At 37.2% G+C, this 26,039-nt stretch overlaps 5 protein-coding genes across 7 annotated transcripts; all 5 read right to left on the bottom strand.

Moving 5' to 3' along the window:
• Window positions 1-297: 297 nt before the first annotated feature.
• ARLA1A (ADP-ribosylation factor-like A1A) lies at window positions 298-6,196 on the bottom strand. 3 transcript variants are annotated; one of them, XM_089051042.1, is made up of 7 exons: window positions 5,945-6,196; window positions 1,847-1,928; window positions 1,727-1,759; window positions 1,488-1,609; window positions 1,328-1,402; window positions 808-969; window positions 298-707 (listed from the first exon to the last, which is right to left on the bottom strand). In XM_089051042.1, exons 1-7 carry the CDS (start codon window positions 5,980-5,982, stop codon window positions 590-592), a joined length of 630 nt encoding a protein of 209 aa, XP_088907168.1. In that variant the 5' UTR covers window positions 5,983-6,196; the 3' UTR covers window positions 298-589. The 3 variants fall into 3 exon arrangements, with proteins under 3 accessions (XP_088907168.1, XP_008227927.1, XP_016649056.1); XM_008229705.3 differs by lacking the exon at window positions 1,328-1,402 and having other exon boundaries at window positions 5,945-6,185; XM_016793570.2 differs by lacking the exons at window positions 1,328-1,402; window positions 5,945-6,196 and having other exon boundaries at window positions 1,847-2,032.
• Window positions 6,197-8,436: 2,240 nt separating this feature from the next.
• LOC103327392 (putative inactive receptor kinase At1g48480) lies at window positions 8,437-13,691 on the bottom strand. The gene is made up of 2 exons (XM_008229707.2): window positions 12,008-13,691; window positions 8,437-9,467 (listed from the first exon to the last, which is right to left on the bottom strand). Exons 1-2 carry the CDS (start codon window positions 13,278-13,280, stop codon window positions 8,806-8,808), a joined length of 1,935 nt encoding a protein of 644 aa, XP_008227929.2. The 5' UTR covers window positions 13,281-13,691; the 3' UTR covers window positions 8,437-8,805.
• Window positions 13,692-17,437: 3,746 nt separating this feature from the next.
• Window positions 17,438-18,470, bottom strand: LOC103327393 (HSP20-like chaperones superfamily protein). Its single transcript, XM_008229708.3, has 2 exons — window positions 18,176-18,470; window positions 17,438-17,869 (listed from the first exon to the last, which is right to left on the bottom strand). Exons 1-2 carry the CDS (start codon window positions 18,315-18,317, stop codon window positions 17,580-17,582), a joined length of 432 nt encoding a protein of 143 aa, XP_008227930.1. The 5' UTR covers window positions 18,318-18,470; the 3' UTR covers window positions 17,438-17,579.
• Window positions 18,471-19,744: 1,274 nt separating this feature from the next.
• PDLP7 (plasmodesmata-located protein 7) lies at window positions 19,745-20,999 on the bottom strand. Its single transcript, XM_008229829.2, has 2 exons — window positions 20,152-20,999; window positions 19,745-20,004 (listed from the first exon to the last, which is right to left on the bottom strand). The coding sequence occupies exons 1-2, from the start codon at window positions 20,876-20,878 to the stop codon at window positions 19,871-19,873; spliced, it is 861 nt and encodes a 286-aa protein (XP_008228051.2). The 5' UTR covers window positions 20,879-20,999; the 3' UTR covers window positions 19,745-19,870.
• A 2,948-nt stretch (window positions 21,000-23,947) lies between these two features.
• On the bottom strand, window positions 23,948-25,482 carry LOC103327394 (nudix hydrolase 18, mitochondrial-like). The gene is made up of 5 exons (XM_008229709.2): window positions 25,272-25,482; window positions 24,825-24,939; window positions 24,645-24,728; window positions 24,410-24,538; window positions 23,948-24,325 (listed from the first exon to the last, which is right to left on the bottom strand). Exons 1-5 carry the CDS (start codon window positions 25,367-25,369, stop codon window positions 24,167-24,169), a joined length of 585 nt encoding a protein of 194 aa, XP_008227931.1. The 5' UTR covers window positions 25,370-25,482; the 3' UTR covers window positions 23,948-24,166.
• Window positions 25,483-26,039: the final 557 nt, after the last annotated feature.

Here is a 26,039-nt window from a genome sequence, read left to right as displayed (position 1 = left end):
GTCGTCACCTTCAATATTATTTAGTTTGATTACTCATTTTCAACTTATGTAGTGCAAGCAGGTGCTATTTTAGTGTCCATTTTCTTTTACAAATGGAAATATTCAGATTTCAACTAGGTTCATTCCAATATGAATCAAACATGCGTCTCAATCTGGTTGGTTATTATTTTTGTCTCCATTTCCCATCCTCTGAACACGAACGAGAAGAAAATGGCCCTTCTAGTGTTTGGGAATTGGAATAGCTCCCGAAGTCTCCTACTAAAAGCCTTCACGGGGAGTACGGGGACACCACAAAACTTCAAACAATAGTAATTCACAATATATTTATCTCACAAAAATGGTGCTTCTAATTTAGGATCCTTCATTTGAAAATCGAAATCATTTCAAACGAACAAGGCAATTTATAACAACCAACGCATGACAGACTTGCTTGCCGGCTATATAAGTACTGTACAGATAATTCTATCTGGCGAATAGCGAAATCCTACTAGTTACAGAGTCTCAACAGTGGTTGTTTTCATCAATTCACCTTTTCAGCTCGTGTCGAACTTTGTTTGATCAAACACTCTGTAATTGATCGATTCATGGATCAGGTTGCTGTTTTGGAGTGTTTGATAAGCCAATCAATGACAACATCTATATTTATGGAATCCTTGCATGAGATCATATAGCAGCAGACCTCCTTGTCCGTAATTGAATCTAGGCCTCTGAAAACACCAAATGGAACACATCAAGGTTTCTAGGAGTAGAAATAATCAACAGAGAATGATGATTGAAGTAACAACTTATATCACATTCTGCACTCACAGTTGATCAACCAATGCTTGCTTGGAAAGAGCCTCAGACTTGTCGATTTTGTTGCCAAGAACAAGTAAAGGAATCCCACTTAAGGAAGGTTTCATCAAGAGGTCATGTAGCTCACTTCGAGATATTGGAACACTGTCTCTGTCAGCAGCATCAACTACATACCTGTGACAACATCCAGTACGAAGGAAGGATTAGAAAGGAACCAGATTGATGGACAGCTCAGCTACCAGGCTGGGAATGAATGCCAAGACCTCTAAATTAAATAAATATAAAATGTATGTATATTGATAAACAAATGTGGAAAGTCTTGAAATAGCTGTCTGATGAAGGATAAGAGAATTGATTAATGCCGGCCAAGAGAACACTAAGGAAGGATAGACAGCCGACTTTATATAATAATGGATTTAAATATCAAAGCAAGTCTTTTTTTCATAAGCATGATTGACAGTTAAATTTTTCGACGTTTCTTAGGAGAACATAAATGTCAAAAATATAGAAAGAGTCCAAAGGTGAGGCTTAATTTTCAGGATCAAAATATACTGTTCCTGCACACAGGCAGCAGGCATTTGCTGGTTTCCTCAAAAGCCAGAAGCATCTGAAAAGGAATTGACGGCAAAAGATAGAGATGAAATTTCAAAAGGAGAAAACTTAATATAATACAAAGTGACTGAAGGAATTACACAATTACAGAGACACCACGACAGTAACGCTCCCACATTGTACGGAACCTCCGTTGCCCTCCAAGGTCCCAAACCTTAATTGTCACGTTTCCCTTGGTTACTTTTCGCATGTTGAATCCAACCTGGTTTTCATATTAGGAAACAATTCCTCTTAAAATACTAGAAACATATATTTTTCACACCACCCAAAAAAATGTGATAAACCTAATTCCACAATTTGTTCGAGAAAAGATGCTTACGGTTGGAATCATGTCCTCACTGTAGCCACCTGTCTGGTAATGAAAACATAGAATGATTAATGTGAAGGGGCAGCAACGATACATACTAGAAAGGATGTGCAAAGTTTGTGTTTCACTCACAGCAATGGCATTTAAAAGAGACGTCTTTCCTGCATTCTGAAGCCCTACTAGTGAAAGTTCCATTTCCTGTTTAAAGAATAAGCTGAAATGTAGGCACAGAGTAGGATGATACAAAGTTAGCAGACCGATCATAGAGAAATCTAGAGACCTTCCATTTTGCAACAGTGTCATAATAAAAGAAAGGATAATGCAAATAGGACTCACTGCCCAAGAAAATGGACTCTCTACCTATTTCATTGTGTGCTCAAGAATTAAGAAAATGTGAAGATGCGGAAGCCAATAGTTATAACACCTTACAGCTATTATGGTTCAAACGTGCAAGTATCATACAAAATTACCGCAAATTATGCTTCAACCAAAGAATGCACAATTTAGACAGGGATTAACAGAAGTCATCATATGCAGTATCCAAGAGGAATATCTTTTAGGCAAAATTGTTCTTTTTCAGCACTACAAATCCTTTTTTTCTCTTCCTTTTCAAACCTTCACACTGATATTTCTGTGGAAGTATCTAACAAATATATGTATCAGACGAAATTTCACTCATCTGCCATGAATTTAGTAAAACAATTCCTGAACAAACCAGTTGGTAAGCAAATAAAAAAATCAAAAGTGTGTATGCATGGATGGCATCATTTTCAGATATACAGACAAACAACCTGAGAACCAGTATTTTCTGAATTTTGGTCAGTCATCCCATCCGTGTTAATATGAATCAAAGATGCAAGGAATAGCTAATAATGGAAATAAGAGAACTGCACTCAATCTAGTGTAAAGTTTGGATCCACTTGTATATGAACATGACCGCTGTGAAGTCCAGCTTTTACAAGCGTAAACAATGTATCAGTAAACTTGTCCCATGTCGTATCAATTAGTATTACCAGACATGTAACAGTTTTTCCAGGTGTAAACAGATTCTAATGGCTCAAAGGTAGAGACCCTACTATCCTTGTACTCTGTATCCTTTAAGATCAGGTACAGCTAAGATAGGAAGATATGCCTCTGCACTGGAGCTGAGACTGTTCGAACTGAAATAATAGGGGATTTGCAGACCGAGTAGTCGGGACGGTTTTGTAGGAACTAAAGACTACCAAGATAATTTAGACATATCATAGAACTGATATGGGTTAAGAGGTTGGTGTACAAAGGGCTGGCAAGATGGAATGGAATTGTCACTCCATTCTGCATCAAAGTTGTGATCTAGGCTGGGACCCATCTGGGGCTTGTAGGGACTTCCCATCTGGTTTGCTATTAATACTTTGCTCATGTTTCTAGGACCTAATGACTCATTTCACTACACACAACTCAACTACAGTTGCTGCCTCTTCCAAGAAAAAGAGCATAATACAAAACTGAGTGTTGATATCAAGAAATATCATAAGACAGAAGATCAGTTGAAGTTGCTACACATCGATCGACCGAGATCTGTCAGCTTTGAATCCATTCAATTGGTTTATCAAATGAAACAAGAAAGGATGTTTTCACAAATGTTTCAATCAAACGAGAGGCAAGCCTGATCTACTGACAACTGCATCAGGATTCTTATGAATTTGAGATTTTAGGATTTTAAGTTTCCTTATTCAAACTTCTCAAACATGCTTGTTTTACTTTTCTAGGGATTGCCTGATCACGTGAATACAAGTGTCAAATTTTTTGTATGAAATTTTGAACTTGGGCTTTAAAATCTTTATAGTTTTCTCATTAAGGTTTTTTTTTTTTTTGGGGTGGGTGGGTAAAATCCATTAGCATTGGAACTTTGATTTTTAATTCAACTGTTTAGTGCTCGCTCGCATTTCAGAAAACTCTAGATCTCTGTTGCGTGCATGGTCATGCTTTACTGAGTTTTCACCATAAATCTCATTAATTTACACAGATTTTAGTGAAATCTTGATAGTTTGGAAGCAAGAAAACGAGGCTTGTACAAGGGTCCGACCGGTAGCTACTCACTGAAACTGCAGGATTCGGAGTCAAAGCAGAGCAACCGGTCGGAATGTGTCGCACAGCAAGTGACCAGTCAGTCTAGCTAGCCGACCAGTTGGCTCTCAGGTTTCCTGTTTTAACTCGGGTTGTCTTTTACATATTTTTTTAAGGGGTTTTAGTTTCCTACTTCGGGTCTAATTGTAAGCTGAGCCCTATGTGATACAAATAAAACTTTAGGGGGTTGGGAAACAAAATGAGAGATACAAGGGAGGCACCAAAGGATTTGAGCAAGGGTGAGAGAGAAATTAAGACCTAGGGTTAACAAAGGGCTACTGGGCTTCTTCTTGTAAGCAAAGTTGTTCCTTTCTTGACTACTGAAATTTCTCAGGGTGATTATCAAGGATATAGGCACAAATCGCCAAACCTAGTTTGGGTACAATTTCTAGTGGATTTTTTTTCTTTCTTTCGCGGTGTGTTTTTTTATCCTTTTTTTTACTGGTTGTGTGTGTGTGTGCTCATCATAGTTCATTGATAACAAGATCTTGGCACATTTGTACAAGAATTCCCACACTTATACCTTTCTTCACTTGGTTGTGTGCACCTGTCATATGCACCCTTGCCTTGGCAAGGGCATGGCAGCCATCATGCCTTGGCCTTGACCCCAACTCCAGGGTCCAGGGTTGTAACACTTATTGACTACGCTTGGACTTTCAATTTTTGCATTTTGAATAAATTTTGTGTTTATTATCAAGAAAAGAAAGTGCCTATCCATGATGACATGTGGAGCAAATATAACGAAACACACAAAACAAAGAGATGCATGGTTCACAGCCCTTTAAGGATATGAAAAGAACTGACAACAGATTACTATAGTGTTTCTCGAACTTCATTAGATCAAACTCACAGGAAGCTCAAAAAGCCATTCATGACCATGAAGCTCAAAAAGCCATTCATGACCATGAAGCTTAATGCCATATGATGAAGTATCTAACTATTAACTCAAAGGAAGAAAAATCATTGCCAGAATACAAGGAGTGGAATGAGTAATGAGAATTAACAAGGGGTTCACATCCACTGTCAACATTAGATCTGCTGTACAACAATGGGATTGTAGTCATTCTCTCAACTTAACCCCCTAAAACAGAGAAATCGGACGTTTCCAAATTCCAGTATCCCTGCGTAATGCAGGCATAAAAAAAAACTAGCGCAGAACTTCCAAATCATACTAACATAAACTATAGTTGGCTATTCCAACAAACAATGTACTATTTTGACCCCCAAAAAAAAAAAAAAAACCAATGTACTTACCCTTTCAATTTCATTGATTATAACAGACTCGAAAGGAGAAAAACTATTTTAAAATACGAAGAGGAAATGCACAAAGATGGTTTCTAGTACTTCACTCATGGTAAGAGTTGCCTACACCGAATATTTACTCAAAGACCAATTTCCCATAACCCTTCCAGTTAAAGAGACAACAGAAAATACAAAGAATTTCAACCTTCTTGTTTTCTCATATGGAGGGAATAGTAAAATGAAAATCTTAATAGTATGAAGATGGTAGCTTTGCCTCTAATAAGGGCTGTCTAACAATTGTATGGGTTCTAGTCTCAGAAGATTGAAACTCACTTTCATAATTGTCATCATCATGGTCATAACAATGAAGACAACCTCAAGCAGAATAGCCACATAGTTACAATTTTGATAGGACCGATAAATTCAAATTCATAAAATTTTGTCAGACCACATATTTTTTAAGCCGCTAATTAGGAAGTCTGAAAATCATGTTATGCAACTAATCTACTTGTATAAACAAATGAAATCACCGATACTTTTTAAGTTATCTAAAAGCAACAGGATAACGCTGGAAACCATTTGAATCATAAAGAAACTTCATTTGAGAATGATATAAAACCACAGAGTTCCCAATTGAACAAAGCTCAGTGTGATTACAGATTCCACAAATCCCATCAAATAATGCAATTACTTTTCGTTTTGATTTTCATAATTGATTATTAGCAACATAGGAGGAAGTAATTAAATTAATCAACTGCCGCACCTCAAATCTTTATAATACCAAGTTGAACACAGCAATCAGTAAACCGGAAAAAAAAAAAAACCCTTTCACAGAAACTCATATCCAAAGAAAGAAAAATGAAAAAGAGCAAGATGGGTTACCTCCGGAGCCAAGTGAGGAAGGAATCCAACAAACCCATTGTCAAGAAAATGAGTTTGGGTCTCAGGGTGAGTGGTTCTGAGATTATAATGAATCGAAAGCCTGAGAATTTCTTCAAAGAAACAAACGGAAAACTGAGGAAAAGAAGCGAAAACAAAATAACGAAACTTCACAGACTGGTGATGCTTTTATCAACGTCTGTCTGTTTTTTTGGCTTCCTCTTGTGATGACCGCTGTCTTTTTCTTTTTTCCTTTTTAACTCCTTTTGTTTTTCTCTTTACCCTTTTCCATAACCCTTAACCCTTTTGTTTTTTCCTTTTCCTCTAGTGAGAGCACAATTCCGTCACAGAACCCACAGCTTCTTTTTATTTTTATTTTTCTTTTCGTTTCCTTTTTTTAAGTTAGAGATGACATGGGTTGGGTTGGATCAATTTTAGTCCTAATTTATAACCCAACCCGATATATAACAGTTTATGATTTTTTCAACCTAAGGCCCGCTCATTATTAGGTCAATCTAACTCGACCCAAACTTTTTATGATCGAGTTGGACAGTTTAGTCGAGTTATCTCAAAATTATGCCTATATTGAAGCTTTAGTTCGAACCCGTTACTCAACCTGTTCAACCCATTATGATTGATTGAACGATTCAATCGGGTTGACTTGAAATTGTGCCCACCTCTATTCAAACAGTAAGTTTTTTTTTTTTTTTTTATATATACTTTCAAAAATATTTTTAAGGTTTATTACGAGTTACTAGCGTCTTTTCTGTTTTCAAGTTTTTTGTCCCAAAATTTATGTTGTTTCTTCTTCATATGTCTCAAGACACTTTAGCAAAGTCTCTTCTAAGCTTTTTATGTGGTGGTAGACAATGTATTGGCACTATTACAAATAAGCCAACATATTTTAAGCATTCTAACATGTGGTATTGCTTTAGGTTCCCAACATTGATGAAAACAGAGGTAAATTCAAAATTGATTCTTCAAATTCGATCAATATCATTCCCATCATATTGCTCTACACATCAATATCATCCCCGACGTCAATTCCATTCAAATTTTCGTTAAAACTAATGGCATGTTTATTTACTTGGAATTGAGGAAGTCATGAATCATGGAATTTTAAATTCGGAAAAAGAATGAATGGGCATGTGATGAATTATTTACCCCTAATCAATCTAATTCCTTGTTTTTAAAATATCAACTTACGTATTTTAATGTGTAACTCACATAATTCTTTATTACTTATGTGTTAATAAGCATAGGGGAAGTTGAGAGTTAGAATAATTTCAACACCCATATGTTTGTAAACATAGGGAAATTCATAAATTATAATAATTCCAATACCAATTCTATATAAGTAAACGTGTCATAAGAATGATTTTAACTGAAAATTGGATGTAGCTGTCATTGAGGATGACATTGAAGCGCAAAGCAATTGGATGGGGATGCCATTAATCAAATTTGAAGAATGGAGACTAAAATTATGAGGGTTTAGGGTTTGATTAGGGGGACATTGAATTATGTGAGACTGTAAATAGGATATTGTCATGTATCCAGTGAAAGGATGAAAAGTATCAAAATGTACGTGACCAGCTTTAATAAAAAATATAAGTAATAGTTTAAACTACAAGAGATAGGAGGTTTCTCATACATACTATCAATGTGTCATAATATGAGACCACTATTCTACAATTCAAAACCTCTTTTCCATTAGGCTAGACCCTATTGGCGTACATGCCGAGTTTAAGATAAGGAATATGGGATAGATTTCTTCTTGTCCGACAAAACTTATTATACGAATCACCTTCTTTTTTGTGTGAAAATTATACGAATCACCTTTGAGTTCAAGCCAAGTTAGCTTGAGTAGCCCCCAAGGCAAGGCATGGGAGAGGAGCCCTAGTTCGGATCTCCTAAAGACTTACCTATTTCAGACCAAATCCACTTGGATTTGGAGAAGGATTACGATCGGTAACCATTGTCTCAAGACAGTCATATAAACAATAACTATATAATTTCTTAATAATCTTCTGTAATGGTTTTATGTTAGATTTGTGGTTATGTTGTATAATTTTGGAGTTTTTAGTGTTCCAAGCTGTCCCCCGAGGTCAGTGACTATAGAAGACAAGGTTCCATAACTGGCATGAGAGCCCTAGGCTTTTTGTTTCTTATTTTTCAGCAAATTTATACCAAAAAAGAAAAAGAAAAAAGAAGCTAAATTGTATTCAAAATTCATTTACGAAAATTAAAAATAAGACTGGCGGATAGGAATAAGGTCACTCTTTACATACATTGATGTTGAAGTTTAAAATGGCCTATATTATTACATTCATTGGAAGTGTAATGAATGATACCAAGCTAAAGCAACCATGGGAGCCCAGAGAATCAATTGACCTAAGTACACAAGAAAACTACATGATAAGATTATTCTCCAAGTATAGAGATATGCTTGACTTGGCTGAAACGAAAGAACAAATAAATGGCAAATACTCAACTCAAAATCCAGAAAGTAACTCAAGCATTTCAAATCATATAGAAAAGTTGCACCCAGTTCAAAGCTACGAGGGACAGAGGGTGAGAGTGAGCATCTCACCAAGGGCAAACTCAGAGTTCGCAATTCGGGCAACCGCGTTATAAATAATAATACAGATATCCCCCTCCACATACAGCATAAACAGTAATACAGGGGCTAATTAGATTGCTATTAAGAAAATAGGTATGAAGGTGAAAACCAAAAGAGAAAAATACATGATCCTGCCGGTAATTTTTCTTTCACGAGAAACTCAAGAATAAACAAATAATGAAAGCACTAAATTATCCCTGACCAGAAGGGCAATGCAGGAAGAACGTTGATCTTTGTTCAATCCTTATGGACGTATATGAGAGTCAGCTGAGAAATGCTGCTGAGACAGCCCATCATCCACATCACGAGATATATCAGGATTTGCATCTTGTCCATGCTTTAAGCTGGCACTATAAAGCTCCTCAATTCGGCTAGTTACCTCGCCCATTAAAGGGCGACTATCAGGGTGCTGAACGGTACATTCAAGTGCAATCTGTAAAAGTAGAACCATATCCTCCTCAACATTCTGGTACCTAAGAAGCTCGAGGTCAAACACCTCAACAGTCCACTCCTCTTGGACCACAGAGTGAACCCATCTTGGAAGGTCTACTCCTTCCTCATTCATGATAGCTTGGGTTGGAGCCTTTCCTGTAAGCAGCTCCAAAAGCAATACACCAAAGCTGTAAACATCTGCTTTTTGGGTTACTTTGCTAGCATCTGTGAGTTCTGGAGCGCGATAACCAGAAATGCGGTTGGGCGTAGAGGTTGGGCTTGCAAGATGAGCAAGGCAAAAATCAGAGACACATGCTTCAAAGGATCTAGTGAGAAGAATGTTTGAAGATTTAATGTTTCCATGTGAGATCGTAGGACCATGGGAATGTAGGTATGTAATTGCACGAGCAGCTCCAACAGCAATGCCAGACCTTGTTTCCCAATTCAATGGAGTCCTTCCAGCGCCTCTGTTTCCTGTAGGGGAAAAGTAAAGAATGAAATGATAAACAAGAAAACAGTTTTCAGCATCATTGCTTTTGTCCCTCTTTCAATGAGTCTCGGAGTTTACATTGGTGAAGAACAATGCAACTTTTCATGGCCTTGTCAGTGCTAAATTTTTTTATTATATTTAAAATCTGTAAATTACTGAGCAGATATATTGGTGTTCTGTAACAGCATAGATATCATGCAAAATTGAAAAATTTTAAAAAGGAAAAATGAGAAGAATATATTGTTTGCGTGAGAAACAAAATCCAATTATTTATGTAGAAATCCATCCTTTGTTGACTGTCAAAAGCTTCAAATTTCTGCAAAGAATGGGAGCTTCACGATTTCCACAAATTTAAATATTATACTAAACATTGGAGTTAAGAGAACCAAAATGTCATCAACAGAATAACAATAATAATAATAATAATAATATACAACAATAAAAATAGTACTAGCAATAGTAATGATAGTAACAAAAGGCGCCAAAACACAGAACTGAACTGGTATATCTATTGTTTCTTACCAGAAACATAATCCAAGAACACCAAGAGTTACATTCAGTTACATATAGAAAGCAAATTCTTTCCAAACAATTTTTTCATGCAGCAGCAATTGTCCATGAGACAAAGTGGAGAATGGGCACCACTAGACCAAAATGAAATTTCTTGCTTTCAGGAAAAGGCAACAGAAGACAAAACAAAAATATATTTCTAATCATTGATAAATTCAATGTGGTTCAACAGAAAGAAAGAACACTTCATCGAAACTTATTACATTAAAAGAAAAACATGCAAAATTCTTCTACACAAAAACTGAGCAGCTAACAGCATGCTTTGCATCTGTTTTATGAAAGTGCTGCTGGGATTTGGGACAAAGTGCAACCGTCCACGGCAACAGTGGTGGATCCAGGAATTTTCATTCCGAGGGTCAACGTGTAAAAGGTTAAAAAAAATTCTATGCAAAATCGACCCGTTGAAATGAAACAATAATACTCTAAATTCAAAGTTAATAAATAAAACCATACAAAATACTCATGTTCATTATCAAAGAGAATTGCATCAACTTCAAAAAATAAATACACATTGCAATACACCAGAAATATCTCTAAGAATGTGACAATAAACCAAAAAATTAGTGCAATCCTTATCGCCTCCCAAGGCATCTTGTCTAATTCGACATAAGAACTTGCATATCTTAGCGCAATCCTGCTCATTTTAGGGCATTTACGTCATTTTTTAGGTCCGTCGTAGTTTTGATTTGGGGCTTTATCTGCATTTCTTAAGGGTTCTAGCTCTCAAACTTTGGAACTTTATGAGTACTGTCTTAGGCGGAGCTTATTCAAGCAAATATTTCTTCAATACGTAAGAGTTAGGTTATTCTTGTAAAACTCTTTGTGAATTGAACATCTAAAGCTTTTTACCTAGATTGACTTTAGGTTCCTTCATGCATTCATATCATACATGAAAAACTGTTTTAAGTAAAAATATTGGCTAAGTATGAAAAATGATTTTTCAAAATAATCATTTTTTCAAGATAATTTTTGGTGGCTTTTATTCCTTACACATCAAATAAGAAAATTTGATTTTATGGGGTTTTAGTATGAAGTATATATTGACTTAATGAGCTATCAATTTGAGCCTAAATCGTATTTTGCACTAAAACCAAATTTTCATATTTTGATTTGGTTGGAATTTGATTTTCTAGTATTTTTATTTGAATCCAAATGGGGGGTACTTCCTTATTTACATTGTAAACTTAAGTAAATGGAGTAATATAAAAATAAATGAAAGTAAAAGGACAAAGACATTTACTTAAATGTTGGAAATGAAAATAAGGTAATCTGCCTGCTGTGCTGGTGTGCTGTGCCCTCTGGAGCATTTCATCAAGCAATTTAGGGGCAATTTGCAGGGGTCAACATCTTCACCTCTAATGGTGGATTCCGGGCTTGCAGGGGTCAATTGACCCCTCTTGCCCCTATGTGGATCCGCCCCTGCACGGCAATATTGGGCATGAAACCGGGGACCAGAACACGTTGTTTCTTACCCCTATGTAGCTTATCAACTTGCTTAGAAACTCAATATTATGCTTCTTTGGTGTAATAAAATGGCTAAGAGAGGTTGAAAACCCTAGTTGTTCTCAGATGAGAATCATGATAATTTTCTTGTTGTCTATTACTTCAGTCCATTCTGTTATTTCACTATATGGAACGATTTGTTTTCACCCAAATGGGATCATGATCAGAGTTTCCAGGTAACTAGAAATTACTTTACAGTCTACTGGGCTTCTGAGGATTCCTCTCTGTTTGGTGTAAATGTATGGCAAGCCTAAATTAGTAAAAGGGTTAATTGCAGACATGCACGTAAAAAATTGGGCAACAAAAATACAAAAGTTGATTTATGGAATGCCTAAAGTAGCAATTCAACGGAGATATACAATCAGAACAAAGTTGGATGAAAAGAAACACTAAAATGATGATAACAATAAATCATAATGCAACAAATGGAACCCGAGAAAGAAATGCTCACCATGCAAAAGAGCAGATAAGCTTCCCATAGGCATGTAATCATACACAAGAAGCTTCTCATCCCTGCTGTAATAGTAAGCCCTCAGTGGGACCAAATTCACATGATCCATTCCCCCAATTTCTTCAATCTTTTCCCTAAATACCTTCTCCGGTACAGTCACCTCCTTCAACCTCTTCACTGCCATGGACACCCCCAATTCCAAAGCCGCCTTATAGGTAGTCCCAAAAGTTCCCTTCCCAAGCACCTCGGCCGATGCCCTCAATAAATCCTCCAAATCAAACACCTTCACTGCATCCCCGAAAAACACCAAACTCTTACTCCCACCACCACTCTTCACATTCCCTTTGGACGCAGCCGAGAAATCAGTACTCAAATTCTCACTATCCACCCCTGTCCTTCCACTGGCGGTTTCAACTTCCCGAACCTTCGCTGGAGCAACATACTCTGTACCCTCTTCACCATTTTTATTTCTCTTACACAAAAAGATCACAATGGCAATAATAACGAAGAGACCAAAAATACAACCAATCACAATCCCTGCAATTGCCCCACCAGACAACTTGTTCTTCTTCCCAGTATACTCTGTCCCATTACAGGCCTTCAATGGCTTCCCACAAAGCAAATTTCCCTCGAAAGCGTTTTCGGGCCAATGCGAAAGCTTTGAAGGGATCGACCCGTTTAACTGGTTGGACGAAACATTGAATTGTTCAAGGGCCAAACCCAGTTCAGGAATTGACCCAGTAAGCTGATTCTCTTCCAAATGCAGAGTTACCAAACTCATCAAGTTATTAAACCCCGGCGAAATTTCACCAGAGAATTTATTTTTAGCAAGGCTCAATCTCACAAGGCTTTGCATATTGAACAAAAATTCTGGAATCGGACCCGAGAATGAGTTACCTTGCAAGTAGAGATTTTTGAGGTTGACGAGGTTGACAAGGTCATTTGGGACTTGGCCTGAAAGCGCGTTTAGGCGTAGAGAGAGGGTCGAGAGTTGGGTCAGGTTGCCGAGACCCAGAGGGAGTTGCCCAACGAGTGCCCGACCCGGAAGCCTCAACTCAATGACTCGGTCTGACTCACATGTAACGCCAGGCCATGAACAGGGGTTGGTCTCCGTTACGTTCCACGCCATTGAACGGCCTTTAACGGCTGTTCTGAGAGCCAACAAGGCCGCTCTATCTGCAGCCAGATCAGAACTCGCAATCAGGCAAAGGCCAAGACTATATATCAGCAACAAAGAGGTGAAAACCATGTTGCGCTGCATTGGGGGCTTCATTTTTCAACTCCAATGGTGAAAAACAGAGCTGGGTTTTGTTCTTTGGGGATGGTTACGAAATGGGTTTCATCCCTTTTTGAGTTCGAATTCGAATTTGGTTCACTGGACCCTGGTTGGATGGAGAGGAAGTGAGAGAAAATGAGGGAAAAGTTAATATGGGAAGGGAGGGAGGGAGGTTGAGAACTTGAGAGGACTGAAGTAGTTGCGTTTGTATTAAAGCACCGGAAATTCAGAATTGGCGTTTAAAAGGCCATTGGCAGAGTTGTCATATAAAGAGGGGGTGATACAGTACAGGCAGGTGTAGTAGGAATAATGCAGCCACTTGACTTTCTCAACATAAAAAAATGTGGGAAATGGTTGAAAGTTTCGAGTTTGAGGAGATTAAGGGGCAATCAAAGGAAGCTTCAAAAATGGGGACCATGAACATTACATCGGTCCAAAGGGATTTTGAACCTTTCTTGGAGCTCCAAGGTGGATGCGATGATCTTACCTTTCTCAATAAGAAATGTCTACGGGCAATTAGGGATTGCATCAAGATATTTTTCTGGTAGGTTCTTATTAATTGCTTGGCCATCTATAGTTAAAAAAAAATAAAAATAAAAATTAATTGTGTTTTGTTTTTAAATAAAACGGTGATTTATTGGAAATGGAATTTGGGTAATGAAATCTTATTGATTACAAAATCCTAATCAAATCTTCAATTATCATAAACCTTTTATAATTAATGATTAGGTGTAAACAACCAAAAAAGGCCAAACCAAGATATGCCTTTTAGCAGAAGCTTGTAGTCGTTTGAGGACAATGAATTCATTCTTAAATTCACATCAGCTTTTCATGTATGTCTTTAACATGTACTCCACTCGTCGTCCTTTAGCTACAATCTTAAGCTCAAAGATTGCTTGGTTGTAGTTTATACCCAATTGTATCAACGATAAATCATCTCTTGTATTAACTTGTGATTGTCAAACCAGAAGGAAAATTTTTAAAAAAATTTGTTTGAATGAAAGCTGTCTTTTAGAGAAAATGATATGAATGCTAAGAAGAAATGAGTTCGTATTATTTTGATTGATTGATTGAAAGCTAGCTTCAATCTTTAAGGCATGAATGTTACAATTTACAAAGTCGTCTCTTTATTTGCATGGCTAGTTTGGCCAGAACACCCAATAAAAGTAGTAATCGCACGTAGGAAGTTCATACCTTTTCTTCCAAGTTCTAAAACATTGATAATAAATTATATTTAAAAAAAGGGTTAATTAAATAAAATTACACAACTTTTGGGAGTCATTTCAACTAGTACTCAATCTTGAAAATCTTGCATGTAGATATCAAACTTCAACATATTGACTATTAGTTCAATTAATGGATCCCCACCCCCTTCCCCAAAAACATTTCTAATTTGGGGTGAAAACCTCAACTTTCTTCAAGAGTTCAAGTCATATAGAAAATATAGACTAAACTTTCTAATATGGGGTCCATTTGGGTTATGTTTTGCCTTGATTTCTTCTTCTTCTTTTTTTAATTTATAATAATCAAGTGAAGAGATAGAGACATACATATAGTAATATACTTTGGTGTGCCAAACATTAACTGCTGGAAAGAACCCTATCATGGGAAAAACTTTCTAATATGTGGTTCATTTGGGTTATGTTTTGCTTTGATTTCTTTTTTTCTTTATATATATATATATGTATATAAATAATCAAGTGAAGAGGTAGAGACATACATATAGTAATATACTTTGGTGTGCCAAACATTAACTGCTTGAAAGAACCCTATCATGAGATCTCTTCCCAATTGCACAAGCACAATTTGAGCACTGAGGAGGAGGTCATTGCCCCTTCTCCTCACTCCTCATTCCTTCACATTTTGTGAGGTGTCTCAAGTCCCTCTCACAGCAAAAGGCATATATGTCTTTTGTCTCAAGTCTCTCTCATAGCAAAAGACATTTATGTCTTTTGTTAAATTTCATAAAGACAGACCAACAACTCACTATTAACGACACTGATATTATCTCCAGCTTAATCACCTACACAACCAAGTAGGTGTGGAGTTTTATCACAAAAGACATTGGTGCTATTAGTAGTGGAACCACTCATTATATGTTATTTTTTATTAGTCAAGTTTTCAATGTTGAACTTTTATATTCTTCCATGCACTCCCTTATGAGGAACCACCACATAGTGGGCTATGCTTGGAGCTAAGTCCACATCGAAGTCAATCAATCAAGCCTAACACGTGAACACCAAGTATTGAGTAAACTTGGTGTTCATGTTTTGTGAGGTGTCTAGTCTCTCTCATAGCAAAAGTCATATATATCTTTTGTTAAATTTCATAAAGACAGACCAACAAACTCACTATTAACGACAATAATATTATCTCCAGCTTAATCACCTACACAGCTAAGTAGGTGTGGAGTTTTATCACAAAAAACATTAGTGCTATAAGTAGTGGTACCACTCATTGTACGTTATTTTTTATTAGTCAACTTTGTTGGACTTTTATATTCTTCAATGCACTCCCTTATGAGGACCACCACATAGTGGGCAATGCGTGGAGCTTAGTCCACATTGAAGTCAATCAATCAAGCCTAACATGTGAACACCAAGTATTGAGTAAAGAGTAAAGGTAAACAAGCAAGCTCTAACATGTGAACATCACAGAGGTAAGGATAAAGACTCAGTCAATAAGTGCGTTATGATACCATGTTACATTTCAAATAACCTGATCATCGGGCCATTACTACGAACACCAATATTGCTCAATACTTAACCAACTACATAGCCCAGTATGTGTGGGGTCTTATCACAAAAGGCCTCAATGTTGTTAGTAGTAGAACCACTCATTAAATGTTATAATTTGTTTAGTCAAGTTTTCGATGTAGGACTTTTATATTCTTCAACACCTTTGTTTTTGCAAATATTCTCACGGGAGAATATCCGCTTGAAGATCATTCCATCTTTGAACTTACTTCTCTCACTTCCTCGATTCCTGTAAAAAAAAACGGAGTAAATAGACCACACTCGATGGTGTCAGGCAAAGGCCCTCTGATGCCTAGGTTAGTTATTTTGAATCTATGAGAAACAATAGCTAAAAAAAAGTACGGAGTTTTCTCTAAGGAGAGAACTGGGTGGCGGGAGTCATGTCTGGTGATCAGAGCCGTGTATGAAAATATGGAGATATAAGAGAGGCGTGGCCGGCGGTAGTGTTGGTGTCATCGGCTTGGAGAGAGAGAAGAGTGTCTCGGGGTATTTTTGCTAGGTTTTCGGGATTGGAAAATGATTACCTTATTGAATGTAGCCATGTATTTATAAGACTCTAGGCATCTTGAGTTTTCAAAGAATATCTTATTTGGAAGGAAAATATTTTTTTCCTCAAATTGTAGAGATTGAATCAAATAGGAATTTGATTGGGATCAAATCATTAATTGATGATGATATATCCGAATTAGGATAATATCTAAATATGTGATATTATCTTATTAAATAAAGATAATATCCTCTATTTGTAGTATTAATTAATTAACCAATAAATGAACTTAATTAATTAATCTATAAAATATTCTTCTTATCCACGTGGCGTTATTTGCTCCCACATCCTTTTTGTCTGGTTCGAAGCTCTCTCCTTCCCGAGAACTAGTTGTTTGTCAAGCTCTTGCTCAATTCTTAGGCTTCATGCCTCATTGCAGCTTAGTTTACCCATATTTCCACCAACCCAGCCCTCCCAATGTTCCCCCTTTCCCCACAAACTCCATAGTCCTAACCTTGCTCCTTCCTCCTTATCCCACCCAATAGATCTTCTCTTCCACAAATCTCTATTCTCTATCTATAACTCAGGTTCTCCCTCTCCAAATTCGTATTTGCCTATCCATAGGATTGTAACGTAACGTTGAATCCTAAACGTGATCTCTCACATAAATGTCGGAAGATGCGAGAGTCACATCTCGGGTTCACTCCAATTTCTTGGTGTTCATCCGATTGGCTTTGGGTTGTATGGTTGTTATCCGATTGGCTTTGGGCTGTATGGTTGTTATCCGATTGGCTTTGGGTTGTATCCCATGATCTTCTGCATTCTTCACCCATTATGCCTTGATTTTCCGTGTGAACTTTTGGAGAGTGTAATTTTCTTTACCCTAGTGCATTATAACGACACTGAGGAAGTATACGCATATGCACGCATATATAATCATATACTTATTGTTACATGTTAAAGCACAATACATGACACATGATCAAACACATGATCAAGCATTCGATGCTTCTGGTTTGATTCTCGTGAACGGCTAGGTGGTGGTGGTGGTGCTTAGAGCTTGCTGGTGATGTTGATGTTTCGCACTTTAGATGGCTTGGAGGTTGCATCTTTAGGGACAACAATGGTGAGAACTCCATTCTCCACTTGAGCTTTTATCTGATCCACCTTCACATTTTCCGGCAATTCAATTTCCCGAGTAAAGTCTCCTTTCCCCGTCCCTCTCTCTGCCGCGTGCCAAACTGTGTCTTTTGCATGGTGAGCCTCCTCTTTCCCGCCTTCCCCTTTTATCTGCAGAATGTTCCCTTCATCTATCTGCACTTTTATGTCCTCCTTCCTGAAACCTATATATATTTTCATCAAATCGCACAATCTCAAGATAAAAAAAACCATGCCCAATTTACTTACCCTAGTCACAAAAAATTGTTCAGTCCTAAAAACCCAATTAAGATTACAATCTAATATTTCGAGGCAGGGGAGCTAAAGAAAATGAGCTAAACTCATAAAACCCGCTAATATTTCAGTTTGAAAAAATGAACTGCAAGAAGGAAAACAGAGCAAAATTTATTAAACCAGAAAAGAAAAAAAAAAGGGGGTAAATCCCAGTTGGGATTGACTCGACTGGGAAAAAAAGTGGTATGTATGTATACCTGGAACATTGATTTTCAATATGTGGGCATTAGGAGATTCAAGCCAGTCCATGAGGGCCGTTGATCCTGACCATTCTCGGAAAATCGGAGGGCTCCAGAGGAAGCGCCTCAATGGGTACCCAAAAATGCCATCAGCTGCCATTGTTTGTTTGTTTACTTGGTCTGTCTCTGAAGCTTCCGTGTATTCTGGTTTGGTGTTGATGTGAACAATGGAGAAAATAAAAATGGCGTGGATGACCGGTTACTAATACTATTGGACTCATCTGACAGAACCCAGAAGCTTCTATTGAAAACTTCTTATCCCTTCTTCAGTTTCCAAGGTATTATCTTCTACGACATTCCAGCAACATCTCTGTCGTATTTGGGCTTTTCATGGGTCTAAAAACCATGGGTCATTCTATGATCTATTTTGCTGGTTTGGGTCTTTGGCGAACTTTCTCAAAAATAAAAAAAGACTAGGGTAGAATTCTTGAGAAATTTGCTATGGACATCAGCTATGTGAATCCAAACATTAATAATTTTTACATCTCGCCAATTGACTCAAAAAGTTTAAAGGATGATGACCAATTTCCATCTTGTTGATGCATTGCCAATTTCTTGATGGGCTTGCATGTTATAGGCTGCCATAATCTTGACCTTGGTGTGCACAAGTTTGATTCTCCCTTCATTGTCAATCTATGTAGTTTTGTTCAGTAGCAATCGTTATTGGATGCTACATTCACTCTTCTTCTGAGTATGATGTTCACTTTGACCCAAAAAATAAAAGTATGATATTCACTTAAAATAGACGGTGAAATGAAATATCATACTCTGGCTTGTTAAAAATAATGAAAGAGTAGTTTTTATGTTGTCAATAAGTCCATAACTCAGAGGCTCGGTGATAAAAGAGCACGAGGTAAATTATAAGTATATACATCCTAAGTTAAAATCTTCATAGATGGGTGCGCAAATTTTTTTTTATTGGACTTAACAAAAGTTTGGATTTGATGCCTTGTATTTTATCTTTACCTTAATGAGGGAGTGAGTGATAAACAAAATTTCCTTTTCCTTGGATAGCAATGTTTAAATTATAGCAAAGCTTCATCATGAAGAAACCATACAAAATGAATTATATGGTGACATTTTATAAAGCCCAAAATAATTATATATTTAAGAAATCACAAAAAGAAAAAGAAAGAAAAAAGATCATCTGTGCTTTTACAAAAAGAATATGCCAATTTTTTTTCATACTAGACATAGACAACACACTTTTGTCAAGTGGAGGGGAGATTGGAATCTCGAGCCTCCTTTTGTCACCCACCCTCCTCTCAACTTTGTTTTGGGTAAGTGCCCCATCGTACATCTTTCCATCTTTTCCATCTTTTCTATGAACTCTACTTTCCGAGAGAAAACATGATCTTATATCAAAGAAAATAGCATAAAGATTAAAGAGGGAGAGGAAAGTAGACATAAGGAAGAAAAAAGAGAACCAAAAGCAAATCACTTCGGAAGCCAATAACTTTGCAAGCTCATTATTTATTTACCTGCACATAAAAAAGCAACACCCAAAAACATTATGTTAACATATCCCTGAATATACAGTATCTATCTGCTTTCTGGTCCTAAAGCCAATGGAAATTAATAATAAAATATGAACCAGAAAATAATAATAATAATTAAAAAAAGAGAGGAGAAATTAGGATAAAAGAAAGGCAATCAAATGAAGATTCTACGTACCATTTCACCGAACACCTTTCTGACAAAGGTAAGAAAAACGATGAGCAGAGCAACTCCAGCCAATAGTCCAATAATAACAGCAAATGTCTTCTCACTATCATTGATAGATTTATCTGCCATTCATATTGTTGAAAAACGAGAACAAAAAAAAAAGAAGTTATATCCACAAACACTAAATGTTTCTTTGATCAATAATGCTAGAGACATTAAATTTGTTCGTTAAATAATACGATCATAAAAGCAAATTAAGTGTAACTTACCATGATGGCCCTTGGAGTAAAAATTAGATCCACCAGTTGAGTACCTAGCATAACACTTGGCCAAGAACATATCACCATAAACAGCTCCACCACACTCGCTTTTAACCCGTCCGATTGCCTCCGATACACAATCCTGACACTCCGATGAGCTTAAATCACCAACGCACTGCGCCAAACCCTGCACTTCCCCGGACCCACCAACCCTATATGGCCCACTGGACCCAACCAAGGCCGCCAACACTGAATCTCTACGGCCCATTCCATCGGCATCATACCCAATCGACGGCCCACATTTCTTCAACACCACAGTCTTGTCCTCCACGCCCAAAAAACTAGTGTTATCATACTTGATGTAGCATCCTTCTAGCTGAAGAGCGCCACCGGAGGTGTAGGAGCAGAGGTGCCCTACTTGGCTCACGGCACGAGCAACACACGTGGCGCAGTCGGGCATGGCCAGGTCACCACGGCATTGGTAGAGTCCGTAGATGACGTCTTGAGGGCTTGAGCCCATGATGGTGTAGTTGTTGTAGGAGGAGTAGGTGGCCGAGTTGACCAGGGAGGTGAGGAGTGAGTTGAGATTCGACTCGTAGGGCGAGTCGGGTGCATACTTTTGCTGTGTGCAGCCTCCAAACACAAAGGAGTCTGTAGAGGAGGAACTTGTAGGACTGTAGAGACATGAGAGAGAAACAAGGACTGTAAAGAAGGAGAGAAGAGTTGTTCCCACCATTTTTTGGGACGAGAGAGAGAAGTAATGAGAACGTTGGCAAATCTGTACTAGTCTCTAGCTAGGAACATTAACGTTGGAGCTTAAACCCCTTAATAAGAGACTAATAATTTGCTGCTTTTTTTTTGGGGGTGCAATTTTCTAAGAAACAAAAAACTAATAGCACATACACAAAGTTGTACCTTTTTTTATTACAGAAAAATGTTACACCTTTATCTTTTCAGAATGTGGACTGTTTTTACGACATGTCAAACATACTATCCATATTCATTCTAGCTACAGTAATATTTGATCGATAATGTATATTATCCAACCAAAAGTTTGCTAAATACGTGTGGTTTGCAAATAATTACATGTATTTGGACGTCCACTTGGAAGTCTTCGCAATAGCAGAGGTCAAATATCTTCCGCTGATGATTATTTGGCTTGACCCCAAGAGAAATATCCATGTTCATTTTATATATTTGCAAATAATTAAGGACTTACATCAGATATTGAAAAGTACAGTAGGTCACTGTTACAGTGTTGTGTAATGTCTCACAACAGAGATCATGGTGTAAAACTTGAGAAAGCGTTTAGATGACTCTAGCATTATTGTAAATATTTATTCTCACCTTGTCACTTTTGGTATATTCAGTTTAATATAAGACCTCAAGACACAAAAGGGATGACGCTTCTTTTCATTTTCTAGAATTTCTAGATGGTCCATGAATCATAGGTATAGACCTTTACCATGAATTATACATGGACCTTTTTCGAGTGTAGACACAAACACAACTGTGCCCATCGCACCAAAATTGTGCTCTCTCATCATCTAACTTTATAGGACAGCTTACTTCAGGAGAAAGAAACGCCTCTACACCAGTTTGAGTTCAATTTATGAGCAAACTTGGCAAAAAATAGCACTACATGCTCTTTAGCTATAAGGTGAAAGTTTTCTTGCCAATGGGTCTGGCCTAGTGAAAAAGAGCATTGACATTAAGGCTAATGGTCTTAGGTTCGAACCCCATGACACCTTAATAATGTGTGCGTGTGAGAAACTGTTCTTCTCAATGTAGTTTAGACTATCGCTTGTAAAAAATGTGGAAGTTTTGTTTCTAAGCATGAAGGGAAAAAATGACAGATGTGGGAGGTGATTTGCACAGGTTAAATTAAGTGTATAATTATCTTGTTGAGTGTAAAATATATCTTCCCTCAAGCTCAAGGGTTAGGTTCAGGTTATGCACTTGTCATGGAAGTTAGAACACCATGTGAATTTGAAGCAATTCTATGTGGGCCTTGACACCCTCACAAAACTCACGAGATGTTGTTCGGTCCCCCACTAAAGAACACTAAAATAAATAGAAACGTGTTAAGATTAGGCCCGTAAAATGGGTTGGGTCGGTCATGAGACTAGACCTTCAAAAAGTCCAAGATTAAGCAAACTTATCAATACAAACCTAGCCCCTTAAATCTTTAATAATTGTTGAAGTCATACACTAAATTCAGTGAAGACTAATTCAAGGCCCATGCAAAACATCAAGGACTTTCATGGCTGTTCAAAGTGTCTGTCTGTAGTACCCTATATAAACTTCTGGTTCTGATCACTACTCTACGACTACACATAAAGAATGGGGCAGTCAGAATTTAATGCATACAGTTTGTAGCTCCCACTCCACAACAAACACTTGTGGTTTCTCTGCCATCATATATTGTTTGCTTCGTTTGTTACATCTCTCTCTCTCTCTCTCTCTCTCTCTGAAAGTATGTATAGATGAAGTAGTGGGGGTGCAAGCTGTGTATGTTAATTAATTAATTTTGTTTCCTTTCAGAAGTTCAGAACAAAGAATGAGAGAGGACGATAGGGTTTGTGTGTCCAATTCAGTAATGTATATGTCGTATTAAATTTATGGTATTTTGTCTTTGGTCTCTTCATGCCCACCACTCCACAGTTTACGCTTGTGGTTTAGAAATCGTGCAGAAGGCCATTGTCATTTTCAGTTTACTCTCTTAGATAAAAGGTCGTCTATAATTAAGAACAATTGATGGCCATATGCTGCATCAATCATCAGTACCTGTGGTAATTGGTGAACAGCTTATTCCTAGTTGTTGTAAATTTATTGGTGTTTTTAATCTTACTTACCCCATGTTAACCCCCACTAGTCTTCTTGTTGGGTTGGGGCTTGAGGGGATGAATGAGAAGGATGACTGGGTTTTCTATTTTGGGTGTTTCCAGAGACAAAGTGGGTGTCTCGAGTAAATAGGTTGGGCTTCTATTGGTGGGGTAACTTGTTGCAGGTAATTTAGAACTCTATCTACCATCCTTTCAATGTGACTTTCAGTTGGGTGGATCTAGAGATACTTTCAAAATTGTAAAACTTGGGCCTTTTGAGCTTATCAGAAGGAGATCTCTAGCTGTTATGAAGCATGATTTTGCATAACTTTGTGAGTCGATTACCAAAATACGGATACTTGTGCTCAGTGAAATAAAACTGAACATGTGGCAACTGGGTTTAGCCTAGGGAAAAAGAGTGTTAACTTTTAGATCATTGGTTTCAAGTTCGAACTCCAATAACACATTGATAGTGTGTATGAAAAAATCCCTCTCCTCTTCCCTAACTTTGGCAAAAAATAAAAATAAAAAATAAAAATGAACAAGTGGGGCTAATCCTGACTTGCCTCAGCCATTAATTTCCATGGACTTCAAGCGTGGACCAAACATGTCCACAATTCTCTTCCACCGAATTTATGTTAAGTCCTTCTAAAAATGCTGATGTGGTGTGGAGGACTTTACTTTCAACAATGCTAGGTTGTCATCAACTTGCTGAAGGAAGATTTGCAGGATCAACTTGTAATGTCCCAAGAAGCAATAGGATGCCATGGCAGGAGACAGAATCAGAAGCGCACAAAAATCGGTTTTGTCTTAATTCATTAAAGGCCAATTCAGCAGATTATGTTGGTTGTATTACTAATTAAGTTAGTCAGAGTTGGAAGACGGCATATAATTTTATGAAGGCTCGTTTGGGACTACTTCTTCTGCTTTATAAGCGATTTTTTCTAGCAGCAGTTTAAGATTCTTATTAAAAATACAAGTGTGAAAATGGAACCTCTTATTATTAGAAACAACCTTGCACAGATTTTGCCTCAACCGAGATGAATAATTGTAACAAAAGCTCTGGAACTGGGACTTCCAACAAAACAAGAACCAGTTCTTTTCAGGCGTCAATTTTTCTTGCTTGTTTGAAACCTATAGTACTCTCTCTGCCTAAATCCTTCTTGTCTAACAGGGAAAAGTCCTTAATACTTTGTTTTCTACATACATGCCATCAGATTTTCCCTCCTAGCTTTAAGAACATGATCTAATTCTTGGTCTTGATTTTGTTGCTGAGATGTTTGACGATTTACTAATCTATCCAAGGCTTCTTTCATCCACCAATGCTGGCAAACTTCTCTTGCTTCTTGAGCACTCATCTATCACAAAAGTAATTCCAAATAAAATCAGCAATTGCAATCAAAAAAATTATGACCAAAGTACATATAAAGTTAATCACATACCCAAATCCTTTGTCTGAGATTCTTCTCTGGCCAGAAATCTAACTGCTCCTGAACAAGTAAAGGGAACATGTAACCGTCATAGTAAGCATCATGGCTTTTGCTCTTGAAGATCCATTTACCCAGTTCACCCTGCAAAAAAATTATTTAAAAAAATTAAAAATCTTTGAAAAAAGGTTTTCACAAAGAACATCACAACATCTAATTAAATACAAGTAACAGAAAAGATGAAACTAACCTCAATGAGTCCTCTTACTCCTGCTTCCTCTAGCGTCTCTCGGGAGGCTGCCCCTTCCTTGGATTCATCTATTTCCCACCCTCCCTGTTATGAACAAATTGTATGATTTTAAATTGACTGAATTCATAATGCAAAAAAATACATCATTAATTACTTTGATTGAAAAGAAGATTTGGGCACCTTTGGAAACAGCATTCCTTTGCCCTTTTGCGAAGTAATGACAAGAACTTCTAGTTCTGGTGCATCATGCTTTGAGGGAGTCTGCTTGGAAGTTTTATATCTGTATGGAATACATCTGCAAAAGGCCAAACTTGGTTCAATAACCAAAACAATCAAATCCTAAGACTCAATAAACCTCAAATTTCCTATGATTCTTTCTCTCCCTCTCTCTCCATCAGATAGAATATACTTTTTGTTCCCTATAATCCATAATGAACACTCATTGCAACTCATCAATTACGGTTTTCTTTTCCAGCTAAACCCACCCTCAAAAACCAGTAATGCAGTAATATATAACCTTTCATTCCAAAAGCAACCAACAAAAAGAAAATGAAAAACTCAAAACTCCCAACACAAAGTTGAGAGAGAGAGAGAGAGAGAGAGAGAGAGAGAGAGAGAGAGACGAACCCTACAACTTGGCGACGACCTTTGCTGTATCGCTGCAAATGCCTGCCAGTGCGAGATACCAAAGCAACCATATTTTCTTGAGGTACCAAAGCAACCATGTTTTTGTTATTCAGATGGATTCTTGGAATGGAACCAAACTAAAACTCACCCATCTTTTATAAACAAAAAATCAAAAGAAACAGAATATTTGGAAATCAAAACCCATAGTTTATTATTGAAAACGAAAACATATATTTTATTTGGTTTTACATTAATGCTGACCACAAATATATATATAAAAAAATAAAACAGATGAATTATTTGAATATTGATTGACGACATGTGTTCTGTTATCCAATGAAGGGACAGCTGAACCACCCAGTCTACCCCTTATAATTACTTTGCCTATATGTCAAGGGGACCTTTATCTAGTCAGCCTTAAACTCCTTGCGTTTCATATTGCAAGTGAAAAAGTAGGGCTAATATTACCGAAGGCATCTCCAGCCATGGTCATGGGTTAAGTATACCCCTAAAAGAATGTAAAACTTATCTCTAGTTATGGGTTAAAAAAAAATTTGATCAAATTTGCAGGACCACATTTGTCCCTTTAGCACTATAATCAGGTCACTTGTAGCCCAACTTTGGTCTAGGCTAAATTTTTGTGTGGACCCAACGTATGTGCTTTTCAAGAAGAGAAAGGATCATGCCTAGGCAAGAGTACGAATCATCTGGTGCAACTGCAAATCTAACCGCCAATATTAAAGGCGCCACTGACATCATTAATGACAT

This window comes from Prunus mume, linkage group LG4 (assembly GCF_029339155.1).
Source record: "Prunus mume cultivar Tortuosa linkage group LG4, ASM2933915v1, whole genome shotgun sequence".
In the NCBI taxonomy this organism is placed as follows: domain Eukaryota; kingdom Viridiplantae; phylum Streptophyta; class Magnoliopsida; order Rosales; family Rosaceae; genus Prunus; species Prunus mume.
The sequence above is the reverse complement of the archived record's forward strand: the minus strand, read 5'-3'. Positions and strand labels throughout refer to the sequence as shown.

Excerpts from the sequence above, each read along its gene's own strand:
- ARLA1A (XM_089051042.1), bottom strand. The coding sequence starts at position 5,982 with ATGGGTTTGTTGGATTCCTTCCTCACTTGGCTCCGGAG. Across the intron at positions 1,929-5,944 it reads TTCCTCACTTGGCTCCGGAG|CTTATTCTTTAAACAGGAAA; the intron begins GTAACCCATCTT and ends CCTACATTTCAG. Across the intron at positions 708-807 it reads CAAGCATTGGTTGATCAACT|AGGCCTAGATTCAATTACGG; the intron begins GTGAGTGCAGAA and ends TGGTGTTTTCAG.
- LOC103327392 (XM_008229707.2), bottom strand. The coding sequence starts at position 13,280 with ATGAAGCCCCCAATGCAGCGCAACATGGTTTTCACCTCTTTGTTGCTG. Across the intron at positions 9,468-12,007 it reads CTTATCTGCTCTTTTGCATG|GAAACAGAGGCGCTGGAAGG; the intron begins GTGAGCATTTCT and ends TTTCCCCTACAG.
- LOC103327393 (XM_008229708.3), bottom strand. The coding sequence starts at position 18,317 with ATGGCAGCTGATGGCATTTTTGGGTACCCATTGAGGCGCTTCCTCTGG. Across the intron at positions 17,870-18,175 it reads ATTGAAAATCAATGTTCCAG|GTTTCAGGAAGGAGGACATA; the intron begins GTATACATACAT and ends AAATATATATAG.
- PDLP7 (XM_008229829.2), bottom strand. The coding sequence starts at position 20,878 with ATGGTGGGAACAACTCTTCTCTCCTTCTTTACAGTCCTTGTTTCTCTC. Across the intron at positions 20,005-20,151 it reads TTACTCCAAGGGCCATCATG|ATAAATCTATCAATGATAGT; the intron begins GTAAGTTACACT and ends TATGAATGGCAG.
- LOC103327394 (XM_008229709.2), bottom strand. The coding sequence starts at position 25,369 with ATGGTTGCTTTGGTACCTCAAGAAAATATGGTTGCTTTGGTATCTCGC. Across the intron at positions 24,729-24,824 it reads AAGGAATGCTGTTTCCAAAG|GGAGGGTGGGAAATAGATGA; the intron begins GTGCCCAAATCT and ends TGTTCATAACAG. Across the intron at positions 24,539-24,644 it reads GAGTAAGAGGACTCATTGAG|GGTGAACTGGGTAAATGGAT; the intron begins GTTAGTTTCATC and ends ATTTTTTTGCAG.